The 19,937-nt window shown below is 44.8% G+C and overlaps 4 protein-coding genes across 8 annotated transcripts in view; 2 read left to right on the forward strand and 2 right to left on the reverse strand.

Moving 5' to 3' along the window:
- Positions 1-308: 308 nt before the first annotated feature.
- LOC6525977 (collagen alpha-1(I) chain) lies at positions 309-10,808 on the reverse strand. Of its 4 annotated transcripts, none has more exons than XM_002101760.4 (11): positions 10,255-10,808; positions 6,691-10,193; positions 3,358-3,886; positions 3,183-3,292; positions 2,595-3,105; positions 2,344-2,532; positions 2,077-2,265; positions 1,501-1,611; positions 915-966; positions 734-849; positions 309-499 (listed from the first exon to the last, which is right to left on the reverse strand). In XM_002101760.4, the coding sequence occupies exons 1-11, from the start codon at positions 10,627-10,629 to the stop codon at positions 341-343; spliced, it is 5,844 nt and encodes a 1,947-aa protein (XP_002101796.2). In that variant the 5' UTR covers positions 10,630-10,808; the 3' UTR covers positions 309-340. The 4 variants fall into 4 exon arrangements, with proteins under 4 accessions (XP_002101796.2, XP_015046564.1, XP_015046563.1 ...); XM_015191078.3 differs by having other exon boundaries at positions 3,183-3,289; positions 10,255-10,807; XM_015191077.3 differs by lacking the exons at positions 309-499; positions 2,077-2,265; positions 2,344-2,532; ... (1 more) ...; positions 3,183-3,292; positions 3,358-3,886.
- A 569-nt stretch (positions 10,809-11,377) lies between these two features.
- Positions 11,378-13,060, forward strand: LOC6525978 (RNA-binding protein NOB1). The gene is made up of 2 exons (XM_002101761.3): positions 11,378-11,537; positions 11,597-13,060. The coding sequence occupies exons 1-2, from the start codon at positions 11,463-11,465 to the stop codon at positions 12,938-12,940; spliced, it is 1,419 nt and encodes a 472-aa protein (XP_002101797.1). The 5' UTR covers positions 11,378-11,462; the 3' UTR covers positions 12,941-13,060.
- A 209-nt stretch (positions 13,061-13,269) lies between these two features.
- LOC6525979 (NAD(P)H-hydrate epimerase) lies at positions 13,270-14,338 on the reverse strand. The gene is made up of 2 exons (XM_002101762.4): positions 13,612-14,338; positions 13,270-13,549 (listed from the first exon to the last, which is right to left on the reverse strand). The coding sequence occupies exons 1-2, from the start codon at positions 14,223-14,225 to the stop codon at positions 13,327-13,329; spliced, it is 837 nt and encodes a 278-aa protein (XP_002101798.1). The 5' UTR covers positions 14,226-14,338; the 3' UTR covers positions 13,270-13,326.
- Positions 14,339-14,691: 353 nt separating this feature from the next.
- Positions 14,692-19,937, forward strand: part of LOC6525980 — a 46,539-nt gene continuing 41,293 nt past the window's right edge. The window contains exons 1-2 of one of the 2 annotated variants that reach the window (XM_002101763.3): positions 14,692-14,955; positions 15,516-15,581. The gene's annotated coding sequence lies outside the window, so the exon portion shown is untranslated. Of the gene's footprint in view, positions 14,956-15,270; positions 15,290-15,515; positions 15,582-19,937 lie in introns of those variants that run through there. The other variant, XM_039372511.1, reaches the window with a different exon arrangement.

A 19,937-nucleotide genomic window follows, 5' to 3' on the forward strand; every position in this document is an offset into this window, starting at 1 on the left:
TTAATTTACAATTAAAATACATACGTATTTGTAACATGCTTCTATGTAATGTGTTCTATGGTTTCAAACGCGGCTATTCATGCCGGTCAACGAAATTGAATTCGTTCTTCTAAATGCAGTCGTAAGAATGACTGATTATTTCAAAATTATACTGATTGCATTTGGATGAGTAATGATTACATGTAATTCGGGATCACGTAGCCTTTTGTGGCCGCCTGATGAAGCCCGATGTATGTGGAAATGCTTTGTGTTTGGTGAGTGGAAAAGCTGCGAGTTTTTGTTTGTTTTTTGCTTTTTGTCACTTGGAATTTGTAATTTGTGGCGTGCGTGTAATTGACTTCTAGCGACGCTTGATGCGCTCTATATACTTGGTTTTATTCAGTGCCCGACTGCCCGCATTGGGATCCATCATGCGGTTCCAGTCGGTCTGACCCACCACAAAGCCAATGGCTCGCATCTTCTCCTGCGAGCGCTTCTCCTCGATGTCCGCCCAGCGCACCTAAAACAGAATGAATGTTTTTGAGTAACTAAAATTTGGCAACGAAATGCTAGCAAGAGTCGGATGCTATCGGATGAAAAACATCCGCTATTGTTACAGTATTCACTCTGTGAGACATTTCACTTGCTCAACCAGAAGAGATAGCAATACGTATAGCTATCCTCTTCTCTATCATGTGGAAAACATCCAACTAGTTCTTTGCTTGTTTTCTAATCCAAGTTTAGTTGTACTCACCCGCTTCTTGCCATTGGCCGAGGTTGTGGGTGGTTCCCAATCCTCCAGCTGGAGATAGTCGGCCATGCTGGCGGTCCTGCGGTTCTGCATCAGACGCTTGGTGCCATCCAAGCGGGCTGAAACGAGGCATTTGGTTAGTTGTGCGAGTTTGGTAACGCAGGTCAAGTTAATGGGGACTCACCTAGATTATCCTCGGTGGTGTCGCGTTCCCATTTGCTTTTCAGGAAACCGCACTGCACGGGGAGCACACGAAACGCACGATTGGGTTGGCCGGATTAAATAGTAGAGTGCAATGGGAGAATTTCAGGAAAGTTTAGAGGAGTGTTTACCGATACGATGACCACAACCCATTTAGTCACTAGTTGCCCGATTATTTCTGATTGACCTACTGACTGACTGGATTGATTCTTGTCGAATAATGAGACTAATCAACAGCGACTACTTGTTAGTTTACATTTTTAATCATGCAGCGTTTAAATTGATTGTAAGAGCGTTAAATATAATGCTATGAGCTACAACATATTTAATTCTTGGAATTAAAAGCAGATGTTAAATTTATAATCATAATCTTTTTAATCTTATATCCTACGAGTCGAGATACTACAACATTTAGTTCACATTTGTACATTTTATGGGATACAAAAAATCCAATCTTCTTGCAAACAAGCAATAATTTAATAATAAACCCATTATTTTCTCTACGCAAACACCACACATATGTCTCAAAATGAATCCAATCAGTCGATGCAATTAGCAGTAACACTTACGTCGTTGGAGGCGTCGGCGCTATTGCTGTCGTCTGTCTCCTCGACAGCCGCATCCTCGTATGCCGCTGAAGTTCCCACAGTCGCCCCATCGCCGGCGCAGGCATTATCGTCCTGGAAATGAAACGAAGCCGCCATAAATCAACAAAACGTTCGCTTGACCCAGCTTGCATAGTTGCCTTTACTTAAAGCTTAATCGTACGTTCGAAATTGTTTCTTAGACTAAGACTAGCGGTGCACATATTGTGTGTCATAAAATGGGAATATATATATATATATATTTGGAGTTTATATAATAAGGATTCGATTGCAGTTTAGAACTTAGTCTAGGAGTGCGCTTTCCTATCGTTTTCATTTAGCGTTCGCAATGTGTTTTTTTGAAAGGACTTGGCCCGGCCAGGTCAGAATTAAAAGTATCATTGTGTTGATCAATCTCTTAAACACTAAACATGACTAGATTTTGATTCAGCTTGAAAACTCCGGACTGGCCACTGGCCGGTCCAAGAGATCCACCATCTCCTGCTCCGCGGCGACACAGTAGCAGCCACCTTTGCGTCGCACCACTTAGTGCATAGTTACCGTAGCCATGTCCTCAACATCTTCCATTTCGACCACATTTTCAAGGAGCGAGCTCACGTCCAGTTTGATGTACTGCAGCGGTGTGTTGCACCAGTTGTCCAGCACCACACGGATCTCGTTTTCGGTGCGCTGGTGAGAGTTTCTACCGAGGCACGTCTCTAGATCGCAGTGCAGGTCCACTATGTACGGCTATAGTAAATACAAACAAAGAAATATATATATGTAACATCGCTCAAAGAAGCATTGATGCGTTGACCATGGACCCACCACAAAATTCGAGTCTTTGGCGTGACAATAAAATTCGTTCAGAGTGCGCAGGGAATTGTTGTTGCAATCCACGATTATGAAATCGTACAGATTGTCGCTAAGTGTCTTTTTGAACGACTTAATTAGGTACTGCATGTAGGTCTCCTCCATGGTGTCATCATATTCGTATAATATCTCTTTTTTGGGTATCTGCAGAAGGCAAATGAAGAACTATAGTAGAACAACTTATAATTAACTAAACATCTTCTCACCTTCTTGCCCGTTTTGGGGCACTTCTCCTCGTAGTCGTTCTCAATGATGAAGTAATCATCAATGCTGAGAATGCGCGGATTGGCACCGCCCATCTCCAGCTCCTTCTCCTTGATAAGGCGGGCTACATGCGATTTGCCGCAGCCAGGAGGGCCACGCAAAATGATACAGATGCGCTTGGGACGGGTCATGCGACCAGGATTCAAGAGCACTTCGTCCACGGAGATCGTATTGCGATTCTCATTGGTCGGCACGCACATCTCCAGATTGGGAGCCGTCACTAGGTCGGGAATTTTCTCATTGGCATTGGCTGCCGAGGGGAAAAGTGACATGGTTGGCGGCGGCGGTGGAGCCAACTTATCCAAATCGTCATCTCCTTGTTGGTGACCCAGCGGATTAACCGGGAAGAGATTATACTGGTTTTGATTATGATTTCCCTCATTATATCTGGTCATCGATGGCGCCGGTGGCAGCTCTTCGTTGTCATCATCGCAATCAATAGTTTGCAGGGCACTGATGAAAAGTGGAACAGCGTTAAGTACAATGCAGTCAGCAAACCAGCTTAAAAAGCATTAAAATCTTTAACTTACTCTTCACCATCGGAAATATCTTCGAGATCATTGTGTTCTTCATTATCCTGCAAACCCTCGCCCTCATCCGGAAATTCGCTCTGGTTTTGGAATTCATTCTGGTTACGCTGCTGGAATGTATTCATAGACAGGATTAGAGGCCAAAATAGAGGCTTGAACTGTGCTGACCACTTACCTCGTCACCCTGTTCAGGATTTGTGGAACTACGTTCATCAACCGAATTCGATTGGAACTGTAGGTTTTGACTGAACTTCAATTGCTCCTCCTTCTTTTGTTGTTTGTTTTTTTTCTTATTCTTACGCTTGTTACCCGGACCTCCTGGTCCACCGGGTCCACCGGGTCCTCCCAATCCACCTGGTCCCGCTGCCATTCCGCGATTGGGGCCACCTGTCATCGCTTGCTTGGGATCTCCATCCATTTCGCCCATTCCCATTCCACCTGGCATTCCCTTGCGATTCGATCCCGTGAACGAGGAGTGGCCATACTCGAAGGTCTTCACTGGTCGAAATTCTGGAATTCTGTCGGCGGCACTTAGACCGCCGGAAGGCCCATCGATGGGATTGCCATCACCCGACTTGTGGCCATAATCGATCACCTTGGCGGCCGTTGGGTTATTGGAATAGTCGAATACCTTCATCGGTCGATAGATGGGTTCATTTTGGTTGCGGTTGCCGGGGAATTGTTGCTGCTGTTGCTGCTCCGGCCTTTAGTTTTTGTTTGTTTTGTTTTTTTTTTTTCAGTGATGGAAGGTGGTAGGTGGAACACACCATTGGCGATTTTAGTATACAATGGTTACGTTTACGTTGGTTGATTTATTATTGCGGCAATTTGTTTGGTTTATTTCATATTTTAATATTTTTGTATATTGTATATTATTTTTTTTTAGGTTTTTAATGTTTAAAAACCAAAAGAAAAACACTTGAACTTTTACTTCGGTTGAAATGTACTAAAATAGTTGTTTGTATAAGTTAAGATAAAGGGGGCGTGGCAGTGGACATAGGGGCAGGTGCACTATCTACATACATGCCACACTGCCCCCAAAAAAAATTGCAGGTCAGCAATGAAAGATGTATTATATTTTTGGCCCTAAACTTAGAATAGGCAAGCGGCATAGCTTATAAATAGTTTCTACACTTTCAAAAGGCAAAATAAATAGCATCAACGTATCAAAGTGGTTATGCACTCTAATCCTAATGAAATCGGAAAATGTTGGCTTGATTTGGGAAACGGAATAGCTACAAAATTGCATAATGAAGCGGACAACGAATTTAATCGGAACCAATTGTATAGCATTTTAAATTTAAATCTCTTTAGGACAACATGTATATTTACTATATTATTTTGAAAATAATATAAATGATTTTTGATGCTTTCTTAAGCGGACAATGGATAATTTCAATAATATAAAATAATTTACAGAGAATAATACTATTCACACAATGTGCAAAATAAGAAAGCGGACGGATTCAGATTTGTTTGATTCCAAAACCTTATCAAGTGCACTTCCAACGAATAAACCAATTGGTTTGTTCAACAAAAACCAATGGTATACAGCAGCAAAATATTTCAAGATATAACTTTGTGTTTCGCAACAGTTTTTTAAACAGATCCTGAGAGTATTCCTTACCCCGAATTATTGATATATTAACTATAGAAATATTTAAAAACTAACCAAAACCAAAGTTTAGCGATCGGATGTATTTGGATATTGAATGTGGCATAAACAAGGATTCATTTGCAGACGGACATTTGACCATAGAAGGAAAGTTTCTGCAGGACTTCAAAGGATCTTGTATGCCCCAATAACGTTACTTGTGTTTTGTCTTCCTTTATTGATATTAAATTCCATAGTATATATTTAACATATACGACTTAAATAACTTCGCGCTATAAAAAGAGTTACATATTACTTGAATTGAGATATTGTTGTTGTGGTTGATCTTAATGTTTTTCTTTAGTAAAACAAAGTAGTTACTTATTTAAACGCGTTGATTTTGAACGAACACAACTTAGATAGGTACTAAATAATTGAACCAGAGCTTGGGCTTTTTCTAAGTGAATATTGCAGGGCAAAAGAAAGTACAAATAATTTACAATCCAAGGCAACTAAATTAGTTTCGTATTTATGTATATGTATATGTTTTTCTTATTTTACTCGCTTTCTCTGAATGTGCCAGATGCGTGTATCCTTAATCTCTAATTATCGATCTCACTTCTGGACTTCTGGTCGCTGCGATGTGTGTATATAGCTAGTTATATATGTATGTGTATGTTTGAGGGGCGTTATGAACTGCCCTTTCGATAGCCGCTCCCCCAAAAGAAAATCTATCATCTAATCGCCTAATCAGATCCCGGTTTCGAGGGTTCAGAGATCAGTTTCTGCGCTGCTGCTGCCGTTGCTGGAGCTTCCTACCGCCCCCTTCTCTTGCTGCACAGACAATGGATCAGACACAGATTGGTGGATACATGGATACGTGGATATATGCATATATGCATATGTATCGGGGACATCGCCAATAATGAATACCACCGTTTAGATATTCATTCGCGTATTTGTATTCGTATTTGTATTCGTTTTCGTTTTTTTGTTATCGTTCGTTTGTAACATTGTTTAAATTATGTTTTTACATTCAGTATTTATCAGTATTGCATAGAAGTAAAAGAGAAGAAGAAAAAAACGGGATTGGAATCGAAATTCCAGCATTAACGATAACTAGAAAAAGGCCTGCGCACAGGTGCACTACATTAAATTGGATGATATCAAAACAGATAGCCAAAGTGAAAGGGTACAAAGTGTGGGTAAGTGTGCGATCGAGCGGAATAAGATCCAACGATTTCGTCCAATGAACACGATATAGAGTACATGTATATGCGATCTGAACAAGGACTCTCACGGATATGCGTAATGGGAAAAAGAGCTGAATAAAATGAAGCAGATTGCATTGGAAGCAGATTGCTTACATCATACTCAAAAATCCATCGGTAGTACAAATCGGACGAAAACAATCGCTTCGACGCCCCACAGGTTTTAGATAATGTTTGGGTTTTTCCCTATCGCATGGATTGATTATTCATAATAAACACTCAAAACACTAATACTAACTATAAATGCAAATAGCAGCTGTACTTGTATACAAATATCAACTAATTACTGAATGGTTAAGTTGTGGGTTTGTATTAACATTTCAAAGATAATTTGTAAACATGCGGCCCTACATTCACTTTCCCAAAAGTAAAAAAAAGAAAACCAACATATTTGCAGATGATACCATCCAAAAATAAAACTAAAAGCAAGTGCTCTTGCAAAGATAACGCTCCCATATCTTCCGCAGACAATCAGACGACAATTGATATTGGATTTTAGAAAAGCACAAAGGGGGCAAGAATCTCCTTTCGCCCCCCCTTTCCCACCATTTTTGCCAAGATATAACATTCGATATTATTGAATACGTTTTAAAACAATAGTTCATCAAGTCAAAAAACTTAAAAACGGCTTGAGGACACATACCCGTCATTCCAGTTCTTCCGATGGTTGGGCCCTCCGCCGCCGCCGCCGCCGCCGCCATTATTTCCAAAGCTGTTGCGGTTGCCGAAGTTCCTGGGTCCTCTTGGTGGTCCTGCGCCCAGATCATCGTCGCCGAAACCTGGACCCGGTGGTCCGCCTTGCCGGCGGAAGGGATTATCACTGTTGGGTCCACCGTTGAAACCGCGCATGTGGGGACCGGGTTGGTTGGGTCCGAAGTGGGGTCCTGGACCGCCAAACGGCGGACCGCCGAAGTCATCACGCCGCGGACCGAATGGACCGAATGGACCATCGGGTCCGCGAGGTCCGTGAGGTCCGTAGTTGCGGGAACCAGGACCCGGCCCGAAATTGGGCCCAAAGTTTGGCCCAAAGTTGGGGCCATTGGGTCTGAAGTTTGGTCCGAAATGGGGACCTGGTCCCGGTCCATTTGGTCCAAAGAATGGGCCACCCGGACCGCCTGGGCCAGGGCCAAAGTTGGGGCCAAAGTTGGGTCCACGTGAGCCTGGACCGTTGGGTCCAAAGTTTCTGCCCGGTGGACCAAAGCCAGGTGGACCATTGCCATCGAAGTCGATGAAGTTATTTCCAGGCACTTGATTCGGTCCAAAGCCTTCAAAGCGTGATCCATCGTTTGGACCTGGACCCGGACCAGGGCCAAAGCCAGGTCCAGAATTTGGACGAGAACCGGCTCTGTTGCCCGGAACTGCGCCTGGACCATGTCCGGGACCGAAACCACCAGGTGGGCCGCTGTTGTCCGGTCTCTCACCGCTACTGGTACTCAACGAGTCGCGCGAATCCTGCGACTTGCTTTCGTTGCCGCTGTTCTTCTTGCGCTGCCACTCGGCGAAGGAGAGAGGACGTCCATCCGTTCCCGATTCCTGTTCCTCATGTTGCTCCTGGCGATCGCGCTGCTCGCGCTCCTGCACATTGGCCACCGCCTGGGAGAGATTGTTGATGAAATTCGGATCCTTTAGGGCGTTGCTTAGAGATTCGTTGCTCTTTTTGGCGACTGCGGACTTCTCTGCCGGTTTTGCAGGGGCATCAGTGGCTTTTGTTTCGTCCGAGTCCTTGAGCCCCAACCCGAAGACTGAGGACGCATTATTCTTGTCATTGCCATCGGCCACCAAATCCAGACCGGGGATGCCATCGTTTTTCTTAAAAAAGCTGCCCATGGGCGTGTCTGGTGCGGCCTGTGTCTCCTCCTCCTCCTCGTCGTCGTCGTCGTCCAGGGAAATGGTGAATATGGGCTCCTCCGGTTTGACTTGCTTGGCGGGCATTGGGGTGGGAGCAGCGGACTGCCGGCGCTTGCCGAGATTGGAGGTAACCGAAGGAGGCTGCGTGGACGGAGCCTCTGGCGGATCTGGCCCTACTGGTCCAGCTGGAGCTGGTGTGACTTCGGGCAGAGGCAGTGATGCAATCGGTGGCGCTACTGGAGGAGCTGGCGTTATTGCTGTCTTTCCATCAGGTGAATTATCATTTGATGTCGCCGACTTAGTTGGACTTTCCTGGGATTCCTCTGGCTGCTGGGCGGTTTGGTACTGGTTGTGCATTCCCGGTGGCGGTCCTCGGTTGCCTCTGAATGCCGGAACACCGGCGCTTTCGAAGGCGCGATTCTCTTTGCCAAAATGACTCGGTTTTCCGGACTGTCTATTGCCCTGTCCGAAATTGGGTCCCGAGCCGGCGCCCTGGTCACCAAAGCCATGTCCAGTTCGAGGACCCTGTCCAGCGAAATTGCCTTGTCCACCGAATGGCTCCTCATTGGGCTGCTGCTCCTCGACCGTGGTATCACCGGCAGCTGCTTCCTTCGGCATGTCAGTGGTCGAGCCTCCTGATCCTGATCCCGATCCAGCAGAGCCACTCATCTGCTGCTGGCGACGTCGGCGCATCTGCTCTCTTCGCTCCGCGATGCGACGTCGCTGCTTCTCGAACTCCTCTTCGTAGCGGCGATACTCGTCGCGATCCGGATGATTGGCATTGGCGCGCTTCCAGTCTTCGAACTGCTGCTCCCACTGGTCGAACAGGCGATCGAAACTGGCCTCGTCCAGATCGGAGGATTGCTGTTGGTTGCGGTTCTGCTGATTTGACTGATTCTGTTGATTGAAGCTGTTGCGCTGGTTGAAATTGCCACGATTTTGGTTATAGCCGCCTGGACCAGAATCGCCACCGCCTCCGCCTCTCTCATCGGAAAATCCTTGGTTGCGATTGTTATCCCAACGATTGCTCTGGCGGCGATTGTTATTAAAGTTGTTCTTATTGTTATTATTGCCGGGTCCTCCTCCTCGTCCACCAAAGCTGTCCTGGCCTTGGTTGCCACCGCTTCCGTCTCCAAAGCCGTCACCTCCGCCGCCAAAATTGCCTCCTCCCGCACTATTGTGATCTTGGTTATTATAGCTGTTGCCATAGTTTCCTGTTCGCTGACCAAAGTTGTTGTTATTGCCAGAGTTCTGATCTGGGCCAAAATCAGACTGTGAGTTCTTGTTGAATGGATTCTTGTTTTGGTTTTGGTTTTGGTTGCCATCGCCACCTCCATCTCCCCAGCTATTGCGGAAGTTGTTTGTCTGGTTGTTGGTCCTCATGGGCGGTGTGTCGATGTCGGAATTGATGCCTTGCCAGCGATTCTGGCGGGGATTCTGTGGCTGGTTGCTTTTGCTATCACTAATACTCGGTGGTGGTCCACTCAACCAGTGATTCTGATTCTGCTGATTGGGATTCGGAATGCTTGGCGGTGGTTCGCTCATCCAACGATTCTGTTGCTGATCCCCGCCAGACGGCGCTTGATTAGAAGTCCCATCCCAACGGCGATTGCAATCATTGTTGTTATTGTTAAATGACGGTGCATTCCAGCGATTGTTGGCATCATTTGGCGGCGGCGGACCATCCCAGCGATTTGGTTGCCCGGAAATATCAGGCGGCGGACCACTGGTATCCCAGGGAGGACGATTATTGTTGCCGCGATTGTTATTTCCCCACTGGCCATGGTCCGTGTTGTTCGACTGCGTCTGCTGCTGAGGATTTGGTCTCTGCAGAGACGGTGGCGGCTGCTGGAGATTGGGAAATCCCATGTTGTCTGGTCCGGCATTGTTGTAGTTCATCTGGTTCATTTGACCGCCACTATATCTATTCGGCGGCGGATGATGCATGGGCGGTGGCCCTGACCACATGCCTTGGTTGTCATTCTGATTGGAATTCGAATGCTGATTGTAACCGCTTTTTTGTGGTGGCGGCGGCGGCGGCTGGTTGTACATCTGCGGCTGGGCCGTGATCTTTCCGGGCACTGGCGGCACTCCCGCGCCGGCAACGGGTGTCGTTGGCGGTGCCGGTGAGGCGGTGACGCCTTGGTAATAGTTCTGCGCGGCAGGATAGGCCTGCGGACCGGGTGCACTGACCACTGGAACGGGAGCCGGTGAAGGAGCTGCGACCGTGGGCGCGGGTACGCCTTGAACGGCGGTGGTTGTGGCCACCGCCGCGGCTGCGGCCATTTCACGCTTGTACTAAACGATTAAAAGACTAATATTGTAGAAAGTTCGTGGAGTATGACCAGACTAGACCCACCTGCTCGCCGTACTGGGCATGCCACTTTGCGTACTCCGCCTGGTACGTCTGCCACTGGTGCCAGTGGTGCTGCAGGGCGTACTGCTGCTCGGGGGTCATGGCCGCATACTGGGCGGCCGTATACTGTTCATAGGGGTTGCCGGCCCCCGTCGCCTGGCCGCTGCTATAGGGGTTGAATGCAGCAGATGTGGCTGCAGCAGTCGCTGGTGCAGTTGCTCCGGTTGCAGCCGGCTGAGCGGATGGGGGTGCTCCGGCGGACGCGTCCGAGGGAGGCGGAGGGGGCGGGGCGTTCGGTAGAGGCGGCGGAACCGACGGTTGCGGAGGAGGGGCGGCAGTGGGAGCCGCTACGGCGGCGGTTTGCCAATGGCCCCACATACCGTAACCACTGGATTGATTTGGCTGTTACCGCTCGTCTGCGCTTTCACTAAATCCGACGGATTAGCTTTAGCTCCGTTCCGTTCAAATCGAGCACTTTTCACTAATTCCGATTGCTGTCAGTACGAATTCAGAATGAAAACTTCGCCATTTTTGGCTTGAAAACTAGAGATGGAACTGTCGGCTAAATTGGGGAGGGCAGTGTGACCGTACTGCGATTGCAAATCCATATATCGCACGCGCCCTAGAATATTCCATTGCCAATTAATTAAAGAAGTTCATTTTTATTTAATCAAATGCACTTACAAACTTACAAATTCAATAATTTAATGAACACAACATACTTAACTGACTTAACTAACTTGAATTAAAAATAGAAATATATGTATTTTTTTAAATCAAACTGACCGATTTTTTGAAAATCTCCTGCAAATGATTTGTTTTCTCAGTCAGACAATTTACTAAATCTTCTATAATCTGTTTTTATGTTAATATGAATCATAATCATGTGTTATTGTGCTTAACTAAGTATTTTTGTAGTTAGCTAGTCTAAGTAACAAATAAAAATATTTTGATATGAATTTATTTGATAGACCAATTCATTGATTGGCTCTTGATAACATTTTAAGAACTGCATTCGATTAGCTTTGCTCACCGCGTTTTTAAACTTTTATTAATTAAAACTAAAATCTTAAATTCGAAAACACTTTTTGGTATTTTTAGCATACCCGATAGTAACGGGTAACGAAGCACGGCCACACTAATCCCGACACGTGCAGAAATTGTTATTTTTTTGCCGTGCATTGTTTTTCATGTGAAAAGTACCACGGAAAATGGCCGAAACGAGCGAAAAGATCAAGTTCCTGGTGGCGGACACCACAGCCTTCATAAACGCAGTGCCCCTGAACGTAAGTCATCCATAGATTCGCCATTTGAACCACCTAACGCCGCACCTAATCCCCTCCAGGAATATGCGGAGCAGGTGCTCACCGTACCGGATGTGGTGGCCGAGGTGCGCAACAAGCGCCAGATTCGTCGTCTCTGCGTCCTGCCCTTCGACCTCCAGGTGCGCGAGCCTCGTCCGGAGAGCATTAAACACTGCGTGGAGTTCGCCAAGAAAACCGGAGACTATGCGAGTCTGTCGGGGATTGATCTGAAAGTGATCTCGCTCACCTACGAACTGGAAGCGGATAACGTGGGCACTGATCACCTGCGCCAGGAGCCCGTGATGGCACAGACCATTGCATCCAAGGAGAAGCCCGAGGAGATGCAGGATGCCAATAACAAGAGACTGGTCGGGTGGTACATGCCCGAGGGCGAAGAGGAGGAGGAGGACGAGGATTCAGAGGAGGAAGAAGAGGACTCTCAGGAGGAGGATGCTGCCGAGGATGAGCAGGAAGGCGATGAATCCCAAGACACTGTTAAAGCCGCCATTGAAGCCCAGTTGGCTGGCAAGGAACCATTTTCCAGCGACTCCATCCAAACGGAGGAGGAACCAGACCAGGAGCCCAGTCAGGAGGAGCTGGACAAGCTGTTCGAGCAGCTCAAATGCGCACCCAGTGCCGAGGAAGAGCAAGAGCTGTCCGAACTGCTGGTCTCCCAGCCGGCCGAAGTAGATGAGGAGGTATCCGAGCCACAGGAAGCACAACAGAGCCAAAATCTCGACGACGATGTGGGTGACGATGGCTGGATCACGCACTCAAACATCAAGAAGGCCAAGAAAGCGCTCGAGGGCAAGGTGGAAACGGACGAAGTGCCGCCCGTGGCCTGCATGACCACCGATTATGCCCTGCAGAACGTGCTCAAGCAGCTCAATCTCCACCTGGCCGCCCTCAACGGCCGCATCATCAAACAGCTGCGCACGTATATACTGCGATGCTATGCCTGCTACAGGACCACCAGCATCATGACCAAGGTGTTCTGCCCCAATTGTGGCAACAAGACACTGAAACGCGTTGCCGTCAGCCTGGACGAGAACGGTCGCCAGGTGATTCACATCAATACGCGCCGGCCGCTGACCAACAAGTACAAGAACCAGAGTCTGCCGCGTTTCCACGGCGGCAAGCACTCAAGGAATCCCATCCTGTTCGAGGATCAGCCCATGCCCAGGCAGATGCCGTCGCGCGTGGCCAAGACCAAGACGAACGCTTTGGATCAGGATTACACGGCCGGATTCTCGCCCTTCGTGCTGCGCGACGTGGACTCCAAGTCCGCCATGCTGCGCTCCAAGGGCAACCTCAAGGAGTGGGCCAGGAACAACAATTTCGAGGAGGATCGCCGGCGCAAGAACTACAATCGCTTGTACAAATAGATAGATAGATCCGGGTAACAGGGAGCTAGTAGTTTATTAGCTTTCCAATCGTAGTCTTTATATAATATGTAATATATCAAATAAAACACAAGGGAGAACTTGAAACTTTGTAAAACCCAACCAGAGAAGCTTTTCAAACAGTTACAAGCATTACTTTGTAACGAAATCAATCGTTTTTTAAAGTATAATCATTTTAAGACCACTATTTTTTTTATTAGCTTAAAGATAAATTAAAGTTTTACCGAAAAAAAATCAGTTTCTGATTGAATTTTGTGTTTGCTGCAATGTTTCAACTAAAAAAAACCCATTAGAAAACCCGGGGACGCAGCTCAAGACTCCATCGTTTATTTGGATATATCCATCATTCCCATTCTCACATGTATAAATCACAGCTTGACGCACAGTTCGTTGCCCGGATAAGTGGGCAGATTCAGTCCGTATTTGCGCTGCAGAGCGGGCGGCACGAATCTGCCGCCCAGGTAGTGATGTTCTCCGCGGAAATGGCGGGCACAAAGCTTGGGCGCAGTCAGGGAAATGAGCAGAGCCGGTTCCACATCGCATTCAGTCAGTTTGCCCTTCTCCACATCCCAGCCGCTGGGAATGTCCACGCTGCAAGCAGGATGCAACATTAGTTTAGGTTTCATATGATGGCTAAGCAAAATGAATCCCACCTGGCAATTGGCAGTTTGGTCTGCTGCAGCAGTTCCACGACGGCGACAAAGTCCGCTCGCACTGGCGGCTTGAAGCTGAATCCAAAGAGCGCGTCCAGGATGAGGTCATAGTCACTGGCGGCAGTCGCCACCGAAGGACACTCCTTCACGCCGCAGATGTCCATCATTTGGCACTGGTGGCTGAGGTTCTCGAAGAGCGGCTTGGCCGTCGGCTTGGGATAGTAAATGGTTGGTGTGTAGCCCATCAAGGAGAGGTGCCGGGCGGCCACCAAGCCGTCGCCACCATTGTTGCCCGGTCCACAGCAAACGAGAATCCGTGGATGCTTCTCCGCTGGGAAGCATTTGGCCACCGCGTGGGCGCAGCTCAAGCCGGCCAGCTCCATTAGCTGATCCACACTGAACTTGTACTCCGTGAAGAGCTCCTGGTCCACGTCGATGGCCTCCTTTTGATTTAGATACTTCAAATCCATCTCCCTTCTCTTTTTGCCGGCGTAAAAACGCTTGCTTATCAGCGGTGACCTTTGTGCTTCGATGTTTTTGTTGGCGAGCAGGGGGTGGAGAGCGCGGAGAATGGGCCTCAAGGACGAGCCAAGTCCTCCGCGAATAAGGCTCATAGAGTTTGGCTTTAATCCGACTATATTTCCTTGGGGAAATCAAATTGAAATGTGTATTTGTTTGGAAATAAAGTTGCAAGTTTTCAAACAGCTGATCCCAGAGTTGCCAGACGTCAGGGAAATGCTGCCTAGCTCAGACAGTGATGCCAAATGTAGATCACAAAGAGTAGCTGAATTTGGCTATAAAATAAACAAGCAGTTGATACGCTTTTGGTTTTAAGATTGAATAATTGCTAAATAAATGTATTTATTTGTATGTATTATTATATCAAATAAATACGCATTGCAGAGCTAAATACTAGCTAGATTCTCGATAAAATATTCGTTGCTTTAGCGCGGACACCAACCACGATCTCTATGGTGCGAGTCTGGGGTGTGCACATCTGACTTGGCCTTTTTTAGCACATTTCAGTAAGCCGCGTGGTATATTGCGATCTACCCGATGCGGTCACACTCCAGTATCTTGTTTGCGTGATCGGCGATCGTGTCGCGTCGTTTCGTTCTCGTTGTTAATTCGTTGTTATCCGTCGGTTTCTTTTAGCGGAGTTTGTTGTCGGTGGTTTCGTTCTGTTTTCGTTTTTTTTTTTTCTGTGCAGTGTGAGTTGCACGCACGCGCAACCAGCAAAATTGCCAAAAAAAGAAATACAAACGTTGCAAGTGGCAGCGTTTTTCGACGTCGACGGCGACGCAGCGCAGGCGCAACAGCAGCAGTAGCAGCACCAGAACAACGGTAAATGTCGACAAGCTTGTGCAAGTTGCGCGCGTTGCAGGTGTTTGTTTTTGTTTGTCCGCCACTTAAACAATTTCAGTTTCAACTAACTGCAAAAACAAAGTAAATGGTTACGGCAGAGCAAACCATATAAAAACTCAAATAAATGTGATTAAAATACAGTTCTTTTGCAAAGTATTTATTATTCAAGAGGCAAATAACGTAAATAGTACCCACAACAATAAAAAGCCCATTAAAGTTGTTTAAGTGCCATCATTTGACAAATTGTTGCATATTTCATGAGTAGAACTTGTTTTAATACTGCAAACAAAGTTACTTGCATTCCAAAACATATGTATGTAAAAACAAGTGAACATCCTTAGCTATAATAAAGTACTAAGGTACAATTTAAACTATATTATAATATTTAATATTTATCCAAAGTGTACGAAACAGTATTAAATAAACACGTTATCGAAAATCAAGGACATTGTGAAATTGTGAAGAAAAATCCCCTCCAAGATTTTATTAATACATTTTTTCGGTTGTCTCTGAGTGCTTTTTTGGTTTTTTATTTCAAGAATCAAATGGATTTGGATTTCGCCTCAACGAGCAATTAATTGGAATTACAATCGACTGGAAGTGAGGTAAGTTGTTGCTGCTGCAGTGGTTTTCATGTTTAATTATGTTGCGACACGTTCGCTGAGAACTTTCACTGGTTTTTATATATATGTATATATGCATATGTGTACATATGTAAACCAAGTCGGAAGAAAAATAATTCGTCGATGGGGGCGAAAATGTTGAGCAACGTTTTTGGTTTTGGCATTTGTATACATACATATTGAATGTTCATTCGACAATCCGACAATTACACTTTCTGTTTTGGATTGCATTTCGTTTATTAAATTTCGATTTGGTTCGCTTGTGGGTTTCTTTTTTTCCGTTTTGGCTTGGCTTAAGCCGTGTGGAAAGTTCCGGATTATTATTTCTATGTCGTTACCTGCCATCCAGCCGTATTTAGATAATCCGTTTTTCACCTACACATACACTGCGAAGAATAATGTATAAAAAATTAGTACATTCAAATAAAATTGCTTGCTCTATTTACATTCGAAAAGCTGTGCATCTAAACAAAAACAAGTATAAGGGTAAAAAATATAAATAAAATATATAAAATTATGAGTATTTCAACGAACTCTAATGAAAATCAACTAAAATAAATGTAACACAAGAAATGTACATGCATATTCAAGTTAGTATACAAATGCTAACACATGTTTTAAGCCATAAAAAGGGGAAAACGCAATGTTTACCGCAATTTGTTCGAGTGGCACAATTCGTTATAAAATTATGGAAATATTTCATAAATGCCTGGGAATTTCGATGCATTTCTGTCCCACTTCCTCCCCGTTTCCCTCCGCTGATGCAAATTTTTCGGGTCGTTGCAGCAGGTTTATTGCCTCTTTCTTCCCTTCCATCCCTACTTCCTCCGCGGAGCGAACAGGTAACGCAAAGGGGAGGGCAAAGGTGAGAGGTGAGTGGCGAGAGGCGAAAGAAGGGACACCAGGTAAACGCGATCGGAGAGCAGAAAGCAGGGAAAAGCAGCAGCTGCTCAACTACATGTACGTTTTACCTTTTGTTTGGCTCGCTTTTTCCCTCCAATGCTTCTTCTTGGCGGCTTCCTGTGGGCACAGTGGGTCGAAAGCGCAAGTTGTGGCTAAATTTCCATATGCATCAAGTAATTGATGTAGTATGTACAAATTAATATTCTGGATATATTCATTTTTTGAAATATTTTGTTATTGTACTTCTTATTTATGCTTAGCAGCAGTCAACTTTGGCTGCACATCTACTAGCAATGTTATCTTTTTTATTTTGCTTTGACCCACTGTGCCATTTTGGTAGTGCTGATTACCTGGTTCGCGCTTCTTCTTCTTCTCGTTCTGCCGCCGTGATTTGCTGCCCGTGTATTGTTGTTTGTGTTGCTGTAGTTATTGTTGTTTATTTTTCTCTTATATTCCTCAACTTCTTCGCAGTTTGCTTTTATTGCTAAAATGTGTCTCGACTGGCGGTTTTTCTCTTTTTTCTTATTTTTTATACAAACGCGTATATATGTATCTCTACCTATCTTATTTTTTTTTTTTGCATTTATTGTGTCTGCCTTTTAGTGCATTTTGTGGGGCTTCTCTTTGGCTTAAAAAAGAAGAAGCTGAGAAGACAGCCGGCGGAGGCTGAGAAGAAGAAGAGGTATTAAGCTGCAGTTGGCCTTCAACTAAACTTTGACTTCAACTTTGTCGCAAGTCGAAAATGCATTCCAATGTGCTGAGTGTGTAGCTTTAGAGTTGATTTTATTTTCCCAAAGCTAATTGAAGTGTTTCTAAGGTGCACTACAAAAAATCAGGGCAACACTATTATCGGGCAACACTTAATATATTTTTATTAAAAACTAAAGCAGTCTTGTTGTTCGTACTATATGTTGCATATTTCAAAATATTAATCATATATTGTTAATTTCCATTTAAAATATACTGCATATGTATATTCTGTGTGTCAGAGCCAGGAAAAGAGAAAGAGACCGATGGAAGGTGAAAGAAGGAGACGATAGCAGGCTTATCGCGTTGCAGTAAGCTGGAAAATGGAAATAAAAACTGAAAGTGAAATTGAAATTGATAAGCGAAAATGGGTGACAAGTTGAATGGGTTACAAAACTAAGTTGCTGAAAGAGATGGAGGATGGCAGATGAAAGAGAGGTCAGAGCTTAGTCATTTACTTGCTGCCATTCTCTTGTTGTTGTTGTCTCTTTCGACTGCAGTCGTAAATACACTTGTTAACATGTTATACCAGACTTTATCAGTGGGTATCAAAAAGTCTATGCGAACTTCTCTTCGTTGTTCGCTGTTGAACCTTTGACCTTGATTGCGTATCGGAGTTATTCCCGCCGAGTGATTCAATCGTTCGCTCCACAATCGCGATCGCGCCTGGCGCCTATCAAAGTTTTTCCGCTCCATGTAATGCCATTTGTGTGTTCTTTTTGTGCCACGATTGTGTTCCAGGGGCCAACTGATACTGATAAGTTTCTATTTCAATGAAAACAATCATATAAAAGCAGCAGCAGCGCACTGCAGCGATATACTGACATGTCTGGTTTTTCGGTCGCGGATCGGGGGCAATCCCAATGGGATTAAGTTGGCTTATCTTTTATTGTTCTGAATCGCAGCTTAGCGGCAGGTAGGCAAAGCCATAGGCATAGGCGGTCCACAACAAGCACTTAAAGGTAGAAATAAACAACACACCGAAATACAAAACACGAAACATGAAAATGTTGGCTCGGGCAGCAAACAGTTTTCAGCAAATTCTTTGGGGAGTGCTGCAAACCGGCTAGAAGAGGTCAGAAAAAACATGAAAAACGTAATAAAAACAAGACAGTACGTAAAAATTTCTCACAGCTTTGGCACGGCGAAGTTTGGGTGCTCTAATTCAGAAATAAAAAAACAAGCTTAGAAAACATGGTTGTGTTAAACTAAATACTTTTGTATTTGTGCACATTTCAAAAATTTAGGGCGTGCATTTATTTGCCCAAAACATTCTTATCTATTTCCCTGTTAAACATTGCATTTGTAGAAATAAAAGAAACAAAAGCAAACATTAATTAAATATTATAACATCTTTAGCATTGACCCACAACAATTGATAGAACAACAAAACTGAAAACGTATTTCTAGTCTTCAAAACCCCAAACCCTTAGAATGGGGGATACTACATATATTAAGGGGAATGGGCAGAAAAAAAATAGAGATGGAAAATGTACAAAACTAAAAGCCGGATGTATTAAATTGGGATTTATGCCCAAACGCACTCGTGGCATATGTAATGCACCCCCCCTCCATTTTGTTTTTTAGTTAGGGTCCTAAGCCCCTAGACCCACCACCCACTCTTTTTTTGTATCTCCTGCACCTGTACACTCTTCATTTGTGTTTTTTTTTTACTCTGTTCTCGAGGGCGGGCAGATAAAAATGTTGAAACAATAACCAAGGTAATTCCCAGGAGGCATTGCCTGGATGCCGGGATATAACTGCCTGTCCCGGTCTTTTCTACCCGAGATTTTGGAGCATTTGCAAGTATTTTTTTTTGGGCTGTTTGTTTATTTTTTTTTACCTATGTGGCAGTTGGGTTTTTTTTTCAAGCTTGGCGAGGTTATTTCAAGCGAAGTGTTGTGCATTTCCAGCTATAGCACCCCATATGGAAATTGCACTTCCTGGGACTTTCGGGGGAAAATCGGCAAAGTTGGCACGCCCAGGATGGTTGCATATGCACTTTCTATGTAAGTCAGCAAATTGACTCTGCTTTCCGCACATTTTGCTGCAATGCGAGTGGGCTAGAATTTGGGAAAATGCGGAAAAATAGTGAAAGATGTTGTATGAGATTTGTCGAATAAAGAGAATGGCGACCATGTAGGAGTGGTGGGAAAATGCAGCACCAAAGGACGTCTGAATGGAATGTTTTAAAAGGGTTTTTCCACTTTGGATTTGTTTCAGTTGCTGGGTAAGGAATTTGAGAAATAAGTCTTTGGAGTAAACTGAAGGATATGTCTCACTGTTTTCTGTTAATCTACACTACGTACTTCACGCTTTAATATTTTGTATATTTGCCATTATAATTTACCACCATAAAGGTTTTTTGATTAATGCAAATAGAAGCTTAAATATTGCTAAATTTAACGCTCTAACCGTAAATCCGCGATGTAGTTATATATTAATTAATCAAATAATAAATTATTATTGCGCTGGCGTGTGAAAAGCCGGCGGATAAACACAAACCAGTAGCTTTTCCCGCCGTTTTTCAATATCGAGTGTGTTATGAATTACTTTGACCACTTGTGCAATAATGAGATGAAAAACAATTTTATCGCTGCTCCTACTTGTTGTTGTGATTGTGTATGGTTGTTTTTTTGCAGCTACCAAATTGGAATTCCAATTAAATGGGTCTTGGACTGGGAAAAT

Source organism: Drosophila yakuba, chromosome X (assembly GCF_016746365.2).
Source record: "Drosophila yakuba strain Tai18E2 chromosome X, Prin_Dyak_Tai18E2_2.1, whole genome shotgun sequence".
Lineage (NCBI taxonomy): Eukaryota > Metazoa > Arthropoda > Insecta > Diptera > Drosophilidae > Drosophila > Drosophila yakuba.